Here is an 18,438-nt window from a genome sequence, read left to right on the forward strand (position 1 = left end):
AAGGATTCCTGGCTTCAGAGAGTCCAGGAACCCAATGACATGGTATGTAAAATGTTGTGATTATGTCATAGGGAAGAACAAATCTGACTCCATATTGGGTCTGTTTCTTTTACTTTACCCTTTTATTCTATTGCTTTTGCTATTAGAATGTTGCCTATAGCCTGAAATATACAGGATAGCTCATTCTCAAGTCTCCGACCTTTAAAGGTATAACACTTTTGGGACTTCCCTTGTGGTCCAGTGGTTAAGACTCTGCTTTCCAGTGCAGGGGGTGCAGGTTCAATCCCTGGTTGGGGAACTAAGATCCCACATGCTGTGGGGTGCAGCCAAAAATTAAAAAAAAAAAAGTATGACACTTTTCCATTCATATAGAGATAAAAAGTTGCAGAACAGAGAATAACATTTGTCTTGTTGCAGGTTTACAGGAACTTAGTGACCTGATATATGTGGATAGTTGCAAAAACAAAGGAATCTGACACCAAGAAGTTTGTTAACAACCAACTACACCCCCTCCCTTTTTAGTGTAAAAGCCCGAATTCTAACTTGGGTAAGATAGTTATTTGGACACCCTTAGTCTGCTGGCTTTCCAAATAGTTACTATTCCTTGCCCCAATAACTCCTCTCTTGATTTATTGGCCTGTCGTGTGATGAGCAGTACAAGCTTGGAGTTCGTAACAATTAGGCCTATGTTATTGTTCTGAGGGGAAGGTCCATTGCTTTCAACAGGTTCTCATGGGGCTACTCTAGAGTTTTTGTAGTCTCATGGTGAATAATACCACATCATATTTCATTCTTGTAATTAATTTCATTCACATGCCTATGTTATAAGCGAAGAGAACCGAAAAAGCTGTGTGCTCAGAGCAGTGTTTCCCAATGTGTTTTATAGAGCTTCTGGATAAGCATTCTCTGAGGTGTCTCTTAAAAATACAGATCCCTGGGTCCACACCAGGCCAGCTAAATAAGAAGTTGTGGAGGTAGGGCACAAGAATTTGCATTTTAAACTTACCAATGGATCCTTAAGCATTCTGGTTTAAGAACCAGTATGATAAAACCAAGGAGAATATGAACTCTTTCAAGGGGAGGAAATTAGTTTTGTTTTTATTTATTTTTTTGATGGATTAATAGTAACTAACACGAAACACTTACTCCCTGCCAAGTGCTGTCCTAAATGTATGTTATATGGTTTAACTATTTAAATGGCTATAACAATCATATATTATTCAGTGTGAGGAAATTGAGACACAGAGAGGTAAATAGACCAAAGACACATAGTAAGTGGTAAAAGTGGGATTTAAACTCTGTCTTGGCTCCAGAGGTCAAGCTCCTAATTGCTACCCTATATAGTTTCACTTAAGAGAGAACATTTTTATTAGTTTCCTGCAGGTTTTTTGTTTTGTTTTATAGTTATAAAAAATGTTGATTCTTAATATTTACTATTAGTCAAAGATTCACTTTGAAGCAAATATAAAAAAATCAGTTTTTCTTCCCAAGTGAATAGCTGAAAGAATATGTATGAAAGAAAACATTTTCTGGAACACATAGCTAAAGCAACTACATCAAATTAAAAACTTTGATATGACACTAAGCAAAATTTAAAACACTTTAACATTTGTTGATGCGGGTGGTGTTAAATTTTCTATACTGTTTCTGCGTTTAAACTTGTGATGGCAAAGCACAAATGTTTTAAAAAGAATCAATATTTGAAATGATTTTTAAAACTCTGACTTATTACCTGAAGCAATATTCAGTTTAAATGATTTGGAACTGTAGTTGAATCCTACATGATGTTTTTGGATCATCTACTATTCAGAAAGTGGTACGTGTTCATCATTGTGATCCCTTAGATGTAAATTACACTGATTTTCACCTTTCCTGAATTATTTTGGTAATGTTAACTTATATTACCATAACATATTAAAATTCTTTTACTTCATACAACCAGCAAGGAAAAATAAGCGACTCTACTCCTCAGATATATCAAATATTTTCTGTATCAGATATGTGAATACAATTATTCACATTACCTAAGCTACTGTTTATCTTTAAAAATCACAAAAAGTAATTTCCCAGTTTGCCAAAAGTTTTGACTATTAAAGTTTGACAAATTTATTTCCACACAAAAATTAAAGGGATATGTTTATTTTATTTAACTCCTTCATAAGTAAGAATATAGGTGAGAAACTATGGCTTACACAATTGAGTAGCCCAAAGCCAGTCAGCTGATTAGTGGTAGAGTAAGTTACTGCATCACTAATTTGATATTTTCTTCTACTTTAATTTTCAATATTTTGTATTTTCAATAGCTGCCCAGAGCTTAACATGCTGACATAAAACTAACAGGTTGTTGCTTTGTATTGATGCCTGACACCAGTAATCTACTTAATTGGAACTCTTATCCATGTGAACTCTCCTGAGTTCACAAAGTGAGTCTCTATGAAAAATGATCATACTGAATAGTTAACAATTTATTATTCATGTTAGGACAGTATCCAGCACATCTCAGTGCTCTTTAAATGTTTGTTAAGTAAATACAAAATTTGGAAGATGTAAACATTAAATCCAGTAGTTTCTCTGTTACTTCATTTACTGTTAATTCACCTCAGGCAAAGCCACGATTTATGTTTATAAAATAGAATAGTACCATCTAGATCCTAGCTATTACAGAATGAATTAATATTTATAGTGTTGTGAGGTCTCTAAAGGAATATGTGATACATTTGGAGAAATATGCCTTAATTTTTTCCACTTTCCTTGATGGAAGATTTTTCTTCCTTTAAAACATTTTTTTTTTTCCCTTAGCACAACTTTACATGTGGCAGAAATTCGACGTAGAACATTAAATACCTTCAACCTCTAACTTCATTTCCTTGTTTTTGTCCATTCCCAGATTTTCTATATCCCTTCATGTGCTCACTTACCCAGTGCTCCCCTCTTGTTCCAAACTTAGAATATTAACTTCTTAAGCATTTTTACATATACGACTATATTTTATTCTCTATGTTCCTGCAATGAATAGGAATCACTACACTATTAGCTATGTGTTGAGCATCTGTATGTCAGATGTGGATGCTCACAACCTGTGATAAGAGCCAACACTGGGCATTCCCTGGTGGTCCAGTGGTTGGTGGGACTCCGAGCTTTCACTGCTGAGGGCCTGGGTTCGATCCCTGGTTGGGGAGCTAAGATCCCACAAGTCACACAGCATGTCCAAAAAAAAAAAAAAGCCAAAGCCAACACTTATTAGGTGTTTGCTGTGTAACAGGCGTTGTTCTAAGTGCATTACATATATTAATTCACTTTATCCTCATAATAATTCTATGAAGTAGGTACTACTACTACTATCCCCAGTTTAGATGAAAAAACTCAGGAAGAGAGATCAAGTAACTTGCCCCTAGTCACAGGTACTAATTGATGAAACTGGGGTAGGAATCTGGGTGAAGCCTGCTTTTGAATTGGAAAAACTTGAGTTTTCCACCTGTGTATTTCTCCTTTACTGTCACACTATTACCACTCACAACACTTCTGACACCATGTTTCCCCCACCAAGCAATTCTCTGCAACACCAGCTGGGTGTCCTACAATTTAACCAACTCTGACAGTCTACCTGGAGGTAGCGTCAGATCCCACAGGTTAAGGGCTTGGTCCCAAAAGACTGCCCCTACTCCACTTTAGATGCCAATCACAAGTCCAGGTTGTTATCTGTGCTTCTGACTGATGGACTTTAAGTCTGAGGTTCCCATAACTCCCACCTTGGGTTTGATTAATTTGCTAGAGTGGCTCACAGAACTCAGGGAAACACTTACGTTTACACTTTACTAAAGAACATGATAAAAACTATAGATGAACAGCTAGATAAAGAAGTACATAGGGTGAAGACGGGGAGGATCCCCAGCACAGGAGCTGCTGTCCCCATGGAGTGGGGTGCATCACCCTCCCAGTATGAGGATGTGTTCACCATCCTGGAAGGTCCCCAAACCCCATAACATCGGGATTTTGTGGAGGCCTCCTCACATAGACATGACCAGTTATTAACTCCATCTCTAGCCTCTCTCCCCTCTCTGGAGCATGGGGGTCTGGGGCTGAAAATGCCAAGCTTCTAATCACAGCTTGGTCTTTCTGGTGACCAGCCCCCATCCAGGAGCTCAGAGTCACCTTATTAGAACAAATGCTGTTCCCAGTGCTCTTACTACTTAGGAATTTACAAGGGTTTTAGGAGTTCTATGCCAGAAACCAATATATATATTTTCTATTGTCTCACAGCTCTTAACCACTGTTTTATGTATATACCTATACCCAAGGTAGGTATAATAATAGTACCATATAGATGAAGAAAATGAGTCAGAGATCAAGTAATTAACTCAAAATCAACCTAGTAAGTTAACTCCGAAACCTGTACTTTTTTACTATATCAGAAAAGGAAGTATAGGATATGGCTCTTAAGCCAGAAAGGCTAGGCTGAAATCCTGGCTCTACCACTTAATAGCTATATGACCTTGAGAAAGTTACTTCTCTTTGCCAGTTTCTTCATCCTTAAAATATGGATAATAGAATTTACTACCTAAGAGTTGTGAGGAATAAGGATATAAATAAAATGCTTAAAAAGTACCTTTGCACTCAATATAAACTTTTATTTCTAACTTTTCTTTTTTATTTATAAGAAAATTATCTGGCATGTGCGCTACTCTGGCAGCAGCTGTAAGCCAGAAGTTAAAAGAATGAAGGCTCAAATTAAGCCGGCTTGGGTCCAAATCCCAAGCATATGTCCTTTAGAAAGTTAACCTCCGGGAATTTCAGCATCCTCATCTCTGACAGAAGAGAACAGTACCACCGCACAAACTTGTGGCAAATGTTTTAATAATAAATATTAACCACTGACCATCTCTGCATTTCTAGCAGCTAGCACAATGTTTAATGAATAAACAGTTACATAGGTAAGACGTCCTTTGTGCTTTCCTTCACTAGTCCTCTCATTTTCTCCCTGGCATTATCCTAAAAAATTTTTAAGTTCACCATCTCATCATCTTTTCCCTACTGTAAAGACCAGAATAACTATAAAGAAAAACGTAATTTTGTTACCACCTGAAGTTACCACTTACCCAGTAGTAATCATACCAGATTTTCAGCAAGTGGAGTGTACAAAGAGCACCCACCAGTACAGAAGGGGAAATGGAATTTTTATCTTACCACATTAAGGACTATTAAAAAATATTCACAGTTAATGTAATTAAGGCATATCTCTTTCTGTTTTTAACCAAGTTCCTCTTCAGTCCTAAGCTTGTACCACAATAAAATGTACAAAATCCTTAAGTTAATAGTAGACTCATTATTAACAAGTATGCTGCTCGAGAATTATACTTTAGGTAAATGAAATAATGTCAGAACTACTTTATAGCCTATCTTACAAATAAGATGATTGCCAAAGGTGCATTCTCTTCACTTTATGTGAAAAATTATAAAAGTACTATAAGTTTGACTGTTGCTCCACAACTAGCTGTGGAATTTCCCTAGGCTACTATTGGACAGAATGTTGGAGAACTTTTTTCATCACCATCTCTCTTCCCACGCACCCTCATATTGTTCCCGCAGTTCTTAGTATGATCTGATTACAAATTAAAACACAAATAAATTAAGCAGTAACCCAAACAATTTTCCCTATTGACAGACTTTTTAAAATTTACGGTTAGATATTAAATATTAATACAATCACGTCACCAGTTAAAAATAAAAATTTATTGATCCAAAATTATCACCAAAAAACTTAAGCTAAGCAAAAACTTTATTTAAGCTTAATGCTCTTTTTAACTCCTGCACGAATGCCAGATAGTTCACCACTATAACGTTGCTCTTCTCTACGAACTTCACGAACCTGGCCTCTTCTGCGAATTTTGGCTCTTCTGAACTTCTCCCGGTGTTTCACTCTGGGATTCCGATCAATCTTCTTTCTCCTAGGTGTAAGTCCCCTATTTTTAGCAATCTGATAAGTAATGGCTCTCTTTGTATTTTGAACTTCAGGAGCCTGTTCTTCAGTACTATCTTCTTTCTTTCTCTTCAATTTTTGTCTGTCTTCTATTTCTTTATAGTATTTCAGTGCAGCTTCATCAAAATCAGAATCATCAGAAAGGTCTGTAACAGCGGAGGCAGCAACAGCAGAAACAGATTTTGGCTTGGCCTTTGTGGATTTTGCTTTTAGATTCAGTTCTTCCTTTCCAGCACCATCTTTAAGTGTGAGCAGATGACGAATCTCAGAGGACAGCTTCTGATCCACAACTGACAGCTTGTTGATCAAATTTCGGTAGGTAACAAGCCTTTCTATGACAGGATGTCCATGTGCAGGGACTCTCCTAGCTTTCAGGATCAGATAAAAACTGATGTTGGAGCAGTAGTTCAAATAGAGGTTGTATTTGGTCCTCAGGTATTGGCTTCCTTTTCCAGGTGGAATGATCTTTTGCTCCACCAACTGTAGCAATGGCTCCAGCTCATCCTTCACCTCTGTCAACTTAACTTTCAGGTCATCTATCAGCTCCAAGAGCTCTGGTGATTCCTTTCGCAGCATCTTCAGCTTCTCTTTCACTGTAACTTTCGTCAAATCCTTCACGACCCGTGTCTCAACCTCATTTACCTGAGGTACTGGTTTTGCAAAGGCCTCCACCCAGGTAACTCCAAAATCGTCCTCTTGCAGAGCTTGGGCTAAACGCCGCTGAATGAGCTGTGCCTCCTCCTCCTCCTCTCTTTCCTCTTCCTCTACTTCTTGTTGACTCTGCCGGCCTCGGGACTTGGAACCATAGTCCGTGTCGTAGTAAAGTTTTTTCCTCTGACCCCACGACAAACTGGGATCCACCGAGGCCTCAGCCTCACTCTGCATGGAGCTCCCACCATCATCATCGTCATCCTCCTCATTCCCCGCACTCTCTTCATCGTCCTCATCGGCGATATCTAGGGCAAGCACCTCCTCCTCATCGCCATCCTCCTCCTCGTCCCCACTCTCCACTTCGCTCCATCCCTTAGCCAAGGCGGCCCGAGATCGGGCCTCATGGAAATCATCTACCTTATCTTGGTAGTAGCTGGAGTCCCCTGGTGAGGGTGGAGATTCCAAACTGTCATCATTTTCGTCCGCTGGGTCGCGACCTGCCTTAGCTCGCACAGCTGCCCACTTGGCCGCTCCGCGCCGCCGAGATCTCCCCACCATAGCTCGCGGTCTCAGCTTCTGCAGCGACGTCAGGCTTTCGGTCACCTCTGACTTCCGCACACGAGCCACGCGCTCCAGCAACAAGCCTCTATAACAGCCACGCGCTCTCTTACCACGCGCGTCTGCTGGCACTCCCGTAGGATGCAGGAGTTTCCACCTCCTTCCGGCCCCCAGGATGCTCTCTGTGTGGCGTTTGAACCAGGACTTCCGGTTGGTCCTTCAGGCCTTTCCGTGTAGGAACAATAGGTATAGGAAGTTCAGTTCCGTAGAGCCCTTTAGCCCAGTTCTTACTCTCGCGAGCCTGGGCGTGGCTAGGGGGACGGCCTGGTGAACCGCGAGGTGAAGTCGCGGTGACCAGTGGAGGGCGCTTTACCTCCACGCCTAGGAGAGGTCTCGGGGCGTTGCAGTGAGTTGTCCTGCGCCTGTACCGGTTGTTCCTGGCTTGGAGCTGAGTCCAAGCGTAGAAGAATTCCTTGTTTACTGGAATTGTTTTATTTTCTCTGCCTATCCGTCTGGAAGTTAATCAGGTTGTTTTTGTCTCCGCAACGTCCAAATACGACATTTCTGGGCCCCGTAGCCTGAGGCGGCAGCGGCGCCACTGCGCTCGGGAATCCTGGCGCGGGCGTCCGGGAGAGCGCAGGCCGGGCCTCCGGGCGGGTGGTAGCCCGCCTCCAGCTCCCTTTCCGCAGGGCTCGGTGACTTCATGGGATTTGTGTCCCTGAGGAGTTTCTGAGGGGTCACGGTGGGAAGGCAGAGCCGCGCTCTAGAGTTTGCCTCTTTCCGAGGAGCTCAAGTAGGCTGCAGAAGGCACCGCGATTTCTCTGCCTTTTAGTGGAAGAGGTTCATTCTTCAAGATATTTTGGAAATGGCACATTTTAACTCTCAAGGGCGGACGCTTCATGAATTCTTCAACACTTAATAAGCACAGGGCAGCGTGCTAGGCTTTGGGAGAACAATGGTGGGCGAAAGCAGACGCTGTTCCTGCAGTGGTGGAACTTGTGGTCTAGCTGGGGGCACGCGTTAATCAAGTCATCACGCAAAACGTGCCAGCTTATAATTGGGGTGAGTACAGGGAACACTTGTCCTGTGTTACCCAGCCTTCAGCTGCTGAAAATACTCAACCTGCCTTTTACATCGCTTTTTGTACACGCCATCCATCGCCCTTTACTAAACACTAAAGTGTTTAGTACTCCCGCCCAAATATGGGAAATTTCTGCTGTATTGAAGAGACAGTCTAAGCATCACCTCTTTGATCTCGTCTTTAACTCCCTTAGTCTTTTCCTCAGTTTTTCCGTATCACCTAGTAGACCTCAACGAACTATGATATTGCAAGCACGCAGTACAGTGTCTGGCACAGAGTAAGTGTTCAATGAAGATTTAATGAATAAGTATTGAAATTGCAGTATTTGATTATCTATTTCAGGTGCTCCATAAACGGAGTGAATGAATAACGCATAAGTCTGTGAACATCCTTAAGGGAGATAACCTGAGCTGGAATGGATTTTAGGAATCATGAATTCCAATTCCAGTATCTTCATTGTATGCATGTGGAAACAAAGACTTGGGAAGGTTACATTAGCAAATCGAGCACAGAAACCTGGGATAGGGCTCCCACACCAGGCCCTCACATGCAGCTGTTATCAGTTCTTTGCTAATTCAATGTGAATGAGTTTCAGACCTTTTCCAGAGCATAGGCTAAGCTGGGTGGATGAAAGAAACCAAGAGCTCAGATGAAAGTGTTTGAAGAAGAGGGTGGTAATAAGGGAAAAATCAGTCAAATTTGTCTTTAGAAGTATTTCTAGGACTACAAGTGTGAAAGGAGTGCCCTGCAATCTTAGAGTAATTCAGGGTTTAAGTTTTCAGACATTACAGATGATAGGTTCATATTCATTATATATGTTAGGTATTATGACACCTTCAAATGTGGGTAGTTGAAAGCTGAGCTTTTGATAAGTTGCTAAAATTAATGGCGACATACAAGTTCTTTGCAGAAAGTGCAGTGTCATTAGGTTATGAAAAATAGTACAATTTTTTAGAAAAATGGTATTTTGAACTAAATATTTTTAAAGTGTTAAAAGTTATCTTAAGCATTTAAAAACCTTTACAAGATTTTAGGAAATACAATTTAAAGAATAAAAAAGGTGTGGGTAAAAGTCTTATGTTCTGATGGTAAGCCCAGAATTCATTTTTTTTTTTTTTTAAGAAACATTTATTTTTTTTAATGACTTTTTTTTTTTTTTTTTTAAAGATTTATTGATTGATTGATTGCTATGTTGGGTCTTCGTTTCTGTGCGAGGGCTTCCTCTAGTTGCGGCAAGCGGGGGCCACTCTTCATCACGGTGCGCGGGCCTCTCACTACTGTGGCCTCTCTTATTGCGGAGCACAGGCTCCAGACGCGCAGGCTCAGTAGTTGTGGCTCACGGGCCTAGTTGCTCCGCGGCATGTGGGAATCCTCCCAGACCAGGGCTCGAACCCGTGTCCCCTGCATTAGCAGGCAGATTCTCAACCACTGCGCCACCAGGGAAGCCCCAGAATTCATTTTTGAATGTAAATTTTAATAGGTTTTGTCATTCAGATATTAACTGCTTATTAATTGTAGCAGAATGCTACATGCTGTAGTAGATCCAAAGGTGAATTAGCCACAGTCTCTTCTAATCAGGTAGAAAAGAAGACATGCATACAGATTATACTAAAATACAAGGCAGTGTGTGAGGTAAACCCAACGCTGTGAGAGATCAGAGGGGTGAGAGATCGTCTCTGGATTTTGTTCTGGAAATATTGCTTAAAGAATGTTGCATCTAAGCTGAGACTGTGATTAGATCCATGCTTTAAATGTATTAAATTTACATTATATGTAAGCATTAAGTTTTACTTAGGCACGTAAATCTGAATTTTTCTGTTCATTTTTATTGCTAATTATTTGAGAATTTGTAGTCATACTTAACAAAATGCGTATACTGTTATAGAGAAGGTAGAAAAATATTTTGGATATTTTTAATGGAATGATCACATTGTTCTAATATTATTTGGTTTATACTATACATTACATTTCCTAACTATTTAAAAGTTGCAATAACCAGTGCATATTCAGAGAGTGTTGTAGTCTAACATTCTCAGATCTTTTTGATGAACAGTTCAGAAGTTAGTTCTTCCATTCCAGCAGCTCCCATAGTCTAATCTTCCATAGCCTAATCTTGGAATTATTTGCTATTTGTTGAGGAAATTGTTTCCTTAAAAATTTGTACTGCTGTGACTTCCCTGGTGGTCCAGTGGTTGGGACTCATCACTTCCACTGCAGGGGGCGCGGGTTTGATCCCTGTTTGGGGAACTAAGATCCTGCATGCCGCGTGGCCAAAAAAATTTTTTTATTGCTGGAAAGACAGATTAATGCTTTATTATATCATAAGCCTATGCCAATTAAAAAGAAAAACAGAGTCCCCAGAGAAAATGCACAAATATTAAATAACATTTAACCATTATTTTTGTGGCAACTATAATGTATTATCAACTTGAATCTGTGTTACATTATTGTGATGCCTGCTCAGGAGTTAACACACTACACATAATGAGAGCCAACAGGGTGTTTTCTTTTTCTTTTTTTTTTTTTTAAGAATACCCTTTTTGCCTTATTCTAAGCCTCTTATAGCCTCTTAAGCCTCTTATAGGATTTTCTTACTGTAGAGGTAGGGGTTTATGAATGTCACACTAGGTGATATTAGGATACTTTCTTCAGGGCATGAGTTCAGGTTGTTTAAGATATTCTACAACCAGATTAGCTTAAACTGATCTCAATTTCTTCTGGACTTGCAGCAATAATAATAAAGCTAACATTGAGAGTAGTTATTATGTTCCAGTACTGTTATAAGCTCTTGACATTTAACCCTATGAGGAAGTACTATGATAATCTCTAATTTAGGAAACTGAGGCACATGGAGTTTAAACGAGGTCTTAAGACTAGTAAATGGTAGAACTAGATTTGAACCCAGACAGTCTGGCTTTGGAATTCACACTATACTATAGCTAACTACTGTACTATATTGGCTTTCAAATATTCCCTTAATAGGTCTTTTCATTTCCATTCTCTGCTGTACATTTGATTCAGCATCATCAGGTAAATCTTCCTAGAATACCATTTCTCTCATCCCACACCCTTGCTCAAAATGCTTCAGTGACTCTCCATTACTGTCAAGATAAAGTTCACAACATACATGGCCCTCCCACGGTTTTGCCTCAAAGCAACCTTTCTCGCCATACCTTTCATTACCTCCCTACTAAAATCTTCCATTATAACTTAAATGCTCTACCACTCTTTATTCTCCAAACGTTGCTTTGTGATTTCCTCCTCTGTTTCTTTGCTCATCTTTTCAGGGTTCTCATAATTCCTTATGTAAAAATGTTGCAAATCACTACAGACATCTTTTTGGCTAACAAATTCTCACACAGGTCCATAATGGGACCCGTATGAGGGTGTTTGAAAAGCTATTATTGATAGCGGGGTGTTGGAGACAACCTGGATGTCCATCCCTGGAAGAGCAGATCAATAAATGTCATGCGTGAACAGCATAGAATTTAGGAGCATAAAGTGACCATACAGCTTAGTTTGCTTAGTACAGTCTTGTTGAACTTGTTATTCTAGTGTAATTATTAATAGCAACACTTTTACCTTTATGATTTAGATGATAACGTATATGGTCATCTTAACTACGCAATAATTGGAAACTGGATTATATATCCACATATCAACATGAATGGATGTTAAAAGCAATGTGCTTAGGAACAAAAGTAAAAAAAATGAGATATGTAATACAATACGTGCAACAATACAACAGCACACATTTTGTAAGAACATATACAAACAAAATAATGTGCATTAAATACAAAAGAACAATTGCTTATGGAGGAGCAAAGAATGGGATGAGGCTTGGAGATGAGAAGAAATAGGAGAGGTATCAATACTTTCCATGGACCAATAATGATAATGTTCCAGGAACTGAGGAGAATGATTAACTGTTTGCATCTGAGGTTCAATTAAAAATAAGGGAAACAAAACAAAAAACAAAACAAATAAGCAGACAAAAAATGACCATATACGTCTCTAACTTAAAGTCCTTTAAAAGCTTCCCAACATCTATAGGCTCAAGTTTATATTCCTTATGACCTGACTCCTGCATACAGCTTAAGCTTACCTCCTACCACACTCTCACTGCTACTATGTACGGCATAGCCTTGTATGTGTACACAACATATGTACAATAGATGTAAATATTAGGCTAAGAGCTAAAGCCTTTATTGTATAGCAACTGAGGGCTGACTAGAAAAAAAAATTTACGTGGGTTGTGTTTCAAAAAGCTTCACCATCAAAGCTACAATTATCATTGTATCAATAATTAATATAAAAATAATTGTATCTACCAGGTTCCTCCTTAACCTGGTACAGGCTATGCTTTTTCTTGCTGTCTTTCCTTTACACGTGTTGTTTTCTTCTATGCTTTGTAGAGAATTCTTACTCATCATTTAAGACTATTTTTTTTTTTTTTTTTGGCCACGCGGGAGCTTAATTTCCTGAACAGGGATCCATCCCGTGTCCCCTGAATTGGAACTGCGGAGTCTTAACCATTGGACCACCAGGGAATTCCAAGACTAATTTTAAATGTCACCTTAAAAGCCTTTCCTTGTCTACTCAGACAGGATGAAGAACTTCCTCTTTTGCATTTCCATGCTTCAGATCTCTATTTATACTTACTGCTTTCCCTCCATTAAGTGTATAAGCCCCATTAAGGCTGGATCCAAGCTGTTATTTTTTAAATCCCTAGAATCTAGGTCAGTATTTGAGAAAATACGTTTCTAAACACAGTGTCAGCATACAAAATAGTAGCCTTTAACGATGAATTGCAATGTCTTTTGTACTGCTCTGGTCATCAGCACAGGTTTGTTTTTTGTTTTTTTTTAAAGTAACATTTAAAAACTGAAATATTTGATATATGGCTTTTGTGAACTTACGCTAATAATTAAATGCGTATTTGCCTTTCATCCCAGTGTCACAGACTAGGTTATGATGACTGAATTTGTCAAAGAAGTAGTTTTTTTTTTTTTTAATGCTCAGAAGAACTAATAATAGTTAAAATAATTTGATATGAGAGTAATAATGGGAAGATGTATTCTTGGTGTTAAAAGTGATGAACCTATTTAGATAATTTAATATACCTCACAGAAACTCCTTGAACTACTTTTAGGTACAAAAAAAGAAGGATTATTTTTAGGTGTAAGAAAGAAAATAGAAAAGATGAAGCATAGTTGCCATCTGCTTTCATTTCTGTCAGAAACCACTTACTCTGAAACCAGTAAGTTATAGATTCTTTTTGAAACTGAGGTCTGTATCTATTTAAAGACACAAAAATCCTAAACGTGATTTAGAAGTAAAATGTACAACTTATACTGAAATATGAGATAAGCATATGAACCCTTGTAAGCTTTTAATTAAAAATGACTAGGTTTGGTAGTTTTAATTACAAAATGAAGAATTTAATGAAATTGTGACACTACTTTCTCTTCCAAACTCTAATCCAACTAAATACTGCACAACTATTTTCTAAACATTATTTTAACCCCTTTTTGTTTTTTCTTGTCATGAGGAACCTTGTAGACACAATTATACGTATAACTGTTGATTCAATGATAATTATACTTTGATGGTGAAGGTCTTTTGAAACACAGTTGATGTAATTTTTTTCTCTTTAGTCAGCTCTCATTCTCTACAGTATAAAGCCCTTAGTTCTTATCCTAATATTCATGGCCTGCCTTTATCTGGCCCCAACTTTTTTTTCTAGCTGCTGTCCTACTACTTTTCATTGAGGAACTCTACATTGTAGTTAAACTAAAATGCACATTGTTCTTTTTCTCTCTTTAAGATTTCCTTCCCTTGGCCTTTGCTTATGCTGCCCCACATCTCAATTCTTAGATGGCCTTCAAGGCCCAGCTAAAATCATATCTTCTCAAGGCTGTATTCTCTGATATGCTTCCTTCCTTTGGCATCTAATAGCCCTTTAACTCTTTCTATGTTAGGATTTTTTTTTTAAATGGGAGTATAGTTGATTTACATTATTGTGTTTGTTTCATGTATACAGCAAAGTGATTCAGTTATTTTTTTCAGATTATATTCCATTATATGTTAGTACAAGATACTGAATATAATTCCCTGTACCATGCAGTCAATCCTTATTGCTTATCTATTTTATTTATAGTCGTTTGTATCTGTTAATCCCATACTACTAATTTGTCCCTCTCTCCCTCTCCCCTTTGATAACCATAAGCTTGCTTTCTATTGAGTCTGTTTCTGTTTTGTATATAGATTCATTTGTATTATTTTTTAGATTCTACATACAAGTGATGTCATATAGTATTTGTATGTCTCTGTCTGACTCACTTTCTCTAGGTCCATCCATGTTGCTGCAAATGGCAATATTTCATTCTTTTTTTATGGCTGAGTAATATTCCATTGTGGGTATATATATATATATATACACACACACACACACACACACACACACACACACACCACGCATCTTCTTAAGCCAGTTGCCTGCTGATGGGCACTTGGGTTGTTTCCGTGTCTTGGCTATTGTAAGTAGTGCTGGTATGAACATTGGGGTGCATGTATCTTTTCAAATTAGAGTGTTCATCTTTTCTGGATATATACCCAGGAGTAGGATTGCTGGATCATATGGTAGCTCTATTTTTAGTTTTTTTAGGAACCTCCATACTGTTTTCCATGGTGGCTACACCAATTTACATTCCTACCTACAGTGTTCCCTTTTCTCCACACCCTCTCCAGCATTTATTATTTGTAAACTTTTTGATGGTAGCCATTCTGACTGGTGTGAGGTGACACCTAATTGTGGTTTTGATTTTTATTTTCTAATAATTAGCGATGTTGAGAATCCTTTCATATGCCTGTTGGCCATCTGTATGTATTCTTTGGAAAAATGTGTATGTAGGTCCTATTTTGGGATTTTAAAACATTTTCTCCGTTGTGTTGAGACTATTTATATACTTGTTTTATATTTTCTGCCAGATATATCACCATTCATCTCTGTAACCTTTATAATATCTGATACAGTTACATAGTAAGTACCGATAAATAGCTAATCAAATAATGAGAGTTAAATTGAGTTCTCTTAAATTTCAATAAGGTATTAGAAGTTAGTAAAAATAACTTAAGAATTTAATGAGTCTGAAAATGTGACATTGATCTATGTCTATTTTTGATATTAAGAGATAACTTAGACTTTATGCTAGGAGCAAAGGGGAACCATTGGAGGGTTTTAAACAGGACAAGGTTAGAGGATTGATGGGAAGAGGTAAGATTATAGAGAGGAAGTTAGTGTGAGGCTGTTACAGTCATCTAGGTGAAGAATTTTAGTGTCTAAACTAGGGCACTGGGAATAAAAATATAAAAAAGTACACAGATTAACAGCTATTTAAGAGATGGTATTATAAGACTCAGTGTCTGATTAAGGATGAGGAGGTGAGGAGTTAAAGTGACTCACAGGTTTTCTTGGACAACTGAGTGGATGATGGTACCCTCCACTAAGAAAACTCAGGAGGAAAGAGGTTAGCAGGGGTCAGGAAACGGGAAAATAAGTTTTGGACATGGTGCATTTGAGGTGTCTGTGAAGGGGTTTAAGTGTCTAATCTCTTCTAGACAGTAGGATATATGGTTCTGAAGCTTGGGGGGAGAATATGAACTAGAGCAAGAGATTTGGGTGTCTTCCACGTTTAGTTGGAGCATGAGACTATATTTGCTATTTAACTAGAAAACAAAATATGGTTTGGAGTTGTTTTTACATAAGTAGCTAGTGTGCATGAATTAGTCGAACAGAAGGGATATACTACCTGCCTGCCACTACAGTTATAAGACTATCATCAAGTGTGAAATTTAAAAGATTTGGATTAATAAATGAGCTATATGCAATTAAGTATATAATTTTAAACCTATTCAAGTTTAAGACCTCTAAACTTACCCTGTAAAACTAAGCCATGAAAAATTACTAAAAACAACAATTACAAAATATACATCTGAATAAAGCTTTCATGTGTGCTCAACTCACATTTTTATCATGTTCAAAAGTTTTAGTCCCTGTCTGGGCTTTCTCCACTTGCTGTTGTCAATAACATTGAATATTTGGGAAGATACTAATTACGTATCAGGCACTCTGGTAGGTGTCTTAAGTATATTATCTTATTTAATTCTCACAATATATCTATGATAAGGGTGCCATTATTATCCTCTTCACAGATGAGGCTCAGAGATGTGAAGTAATTTGCCTGCGGTTATATAACTGGTTGTTAAACCCAAGTCTGTCTCAATCTGAAGTTATTTTTTTTAAACTATTTTATTATACTGTCTCTTAGTCTACATTTTATCACAATGAAAAACTTATGCCCAGAGACATATGCATTTCTGTTTCAATACGTATTGAAAAAACTTGAACCCTCAGATTTATAGACTAAGATTACTCAGAGATATGGTATCAATTTCAACCAATATAATGGCAGAAAAATAGGATAATCAGGAGGCATCAGCCATATTGCATCTCTCCAGTTTTATTTTAGGGCCTGGGAAAGTATGAATTGAGTAGATTTGTTCAGAGTACAGGCAAATATAGTCATAAAGTATAATTAGAGGATATCATTCAGAGATTGATCTATTGTTCCTTCATTGATTATTTTTGGGCAGGTTTATTCTGTTTGTTTTTTTTTTTTTCTTCTATGATTTTGGTAAAATTGTTTACTCACTGTAAATTACTTTATTTATTTCAACTTATTTTTGTTTACACTGATTGCTGTATCAGAGCATTACTTCACATTGTGATTACTAACTATACAATTAATGTTCTATTATGCAATATTTAAAGTAACAGTGAACACATTACTTGTTTCCTTTCATATAAGTATAAATCACTGATAATATTGTGATGTTATATTTGAAAATTTGTTTCTTGTTGCTAAAGAGCTGAATTGAATGAAGATATTTAATAATCAAGTATAATATAGTTATCTATATAAAATCATTACTCTACAATCATATCATATAATAATGCTAAGTTTACATCCATGTACTATTTTAATTTTGCACAGCACACAGCACTGTACTAGGTGCTTAAGGGTAAGTGTGTTGAAACATATGAATATATGGTCTCTGGACTCACACTGCCGTACTGAACTTTCATTTCCTTCAATAGTCATGTTTTCTCTCAACTCCAAATTGTCAATGTTTTACTTATTCCTAGATCATAGTCCTCCCATTTTTGCCCGACTTCTACTCATCTTTCAATCTCAGCGTAGATATTACTTCCTCTGGGAACCTTTCCTTTACCCTGCCTACCTCTCTCCCAACATCTGTGCTCCTATCGCACTTTGTACTTGTCATCATGTAAACCCATTTGATCAAGGGTCTTACCTATTTTGTTCACTTGTATCCCTGCCACATAGAGTTGATGCCAATAGATACTTGTTGAGAGAAAGAAAAAATGAATGAATGATCATTTGAATTAAGGGCCAGGTAAGCAGCATTGGTCTTGCAGACCACATATACACATTTGCTATAATGGCAACATTATTTCAGTATGATAAAGAGAAAATAAATTTAAAATTTATTTAAAAATTTTTTAAATAAAAATATGTGGTTGCCTCCAATTATATGAGGAAATTATGAGCCAAAAAGATAGCTATATTAATTTCCTATTGGTGCTGTAATAAACATTGGTGCTATAAAAAAGTTAGCCGGGAATAATCAATTATTGCACATATTTGGGGCCAAAGCAACTTATTTGAAACTCGGAGAGAAATTCAAAAGAATTATATAATAGTCTTGAAAGAATGCATCAGATATTTAAAAAAATTTCTTTGACTGGATATTCCTCACCATGGATTTATGCTTTCTCCTTGTTATTGGGGAAAACAGACTTAGTATGGCACTTACATATGATGAAAAAACTGAGTAAAAGAGGAACAAGAAAAATTTTATTTTCTTAACCATTTTCCTGACTGAGTCTTTATAACTCCCTTTTGGTACTTCCTTATATCCTTTTAATGGGGTGCCAATTGCTACTGCTCTTTATGAACCCCTCTCTGCATCTAGAAAGTGTTTATTTATTTTTACTTTTTTTTAAACATCTTTATTGGAGTATAATTGCTTTACAATGAGGTGTTAGTTTCTGCTGTATAACAAAGTGAATCAGCTATACATATAC

General features: G+C 37.5%; 1 protein-coding gene across 1 annotated transcript; it reads right to left on the reverse strand.

The window, feature by feature from the left end:
- Positions 1 to 5,710: 5,710 nt before the first annotated feature.
- On the reverse strand, positions 5,711 to 7,366 carry UTP3 (UTP3 small subunit processome component). Its single transcript, XM_082390255.1, has one exon. It carries the CDS (start codon positions 7,184 to 7,186, stop codon positions 5,777 to 5,779), a length of 1,410 nt encoding a protein of 469 aa, XP_082246381.1. The 5' UTR covers positions 7,187 to 7,366; the 3' UTR covers positions 5,711 to 5,776.
- Positions 7,367 to 18,438: the final 11,072 nt, after the last annotated feature.

The sequence above is a fragment of the Balaenoptera borealis genome, assembly GCF_965194805.1.
Source record: "Balaenoptera borealis genome assembly, chromosome: 4".
Taxonomy (NCBI): domain Eukaryota; kingdom Metazoa; phylum Chordata; class Mammalia; order Artiodactyla; family Balaenopteridae; genus Balaenoptera; species Balaenoptera borealis.

What these genes read in the sequence shown, in the direction of transcription:
- UTP3 (XM_082390255.1), bottom strand. Translation starts at nt 7,186, where the DNA reads ATGGTGGGGAGATCTCGGCGGCGCGGAGCGGCCAAGTGGGCAGCTGTG.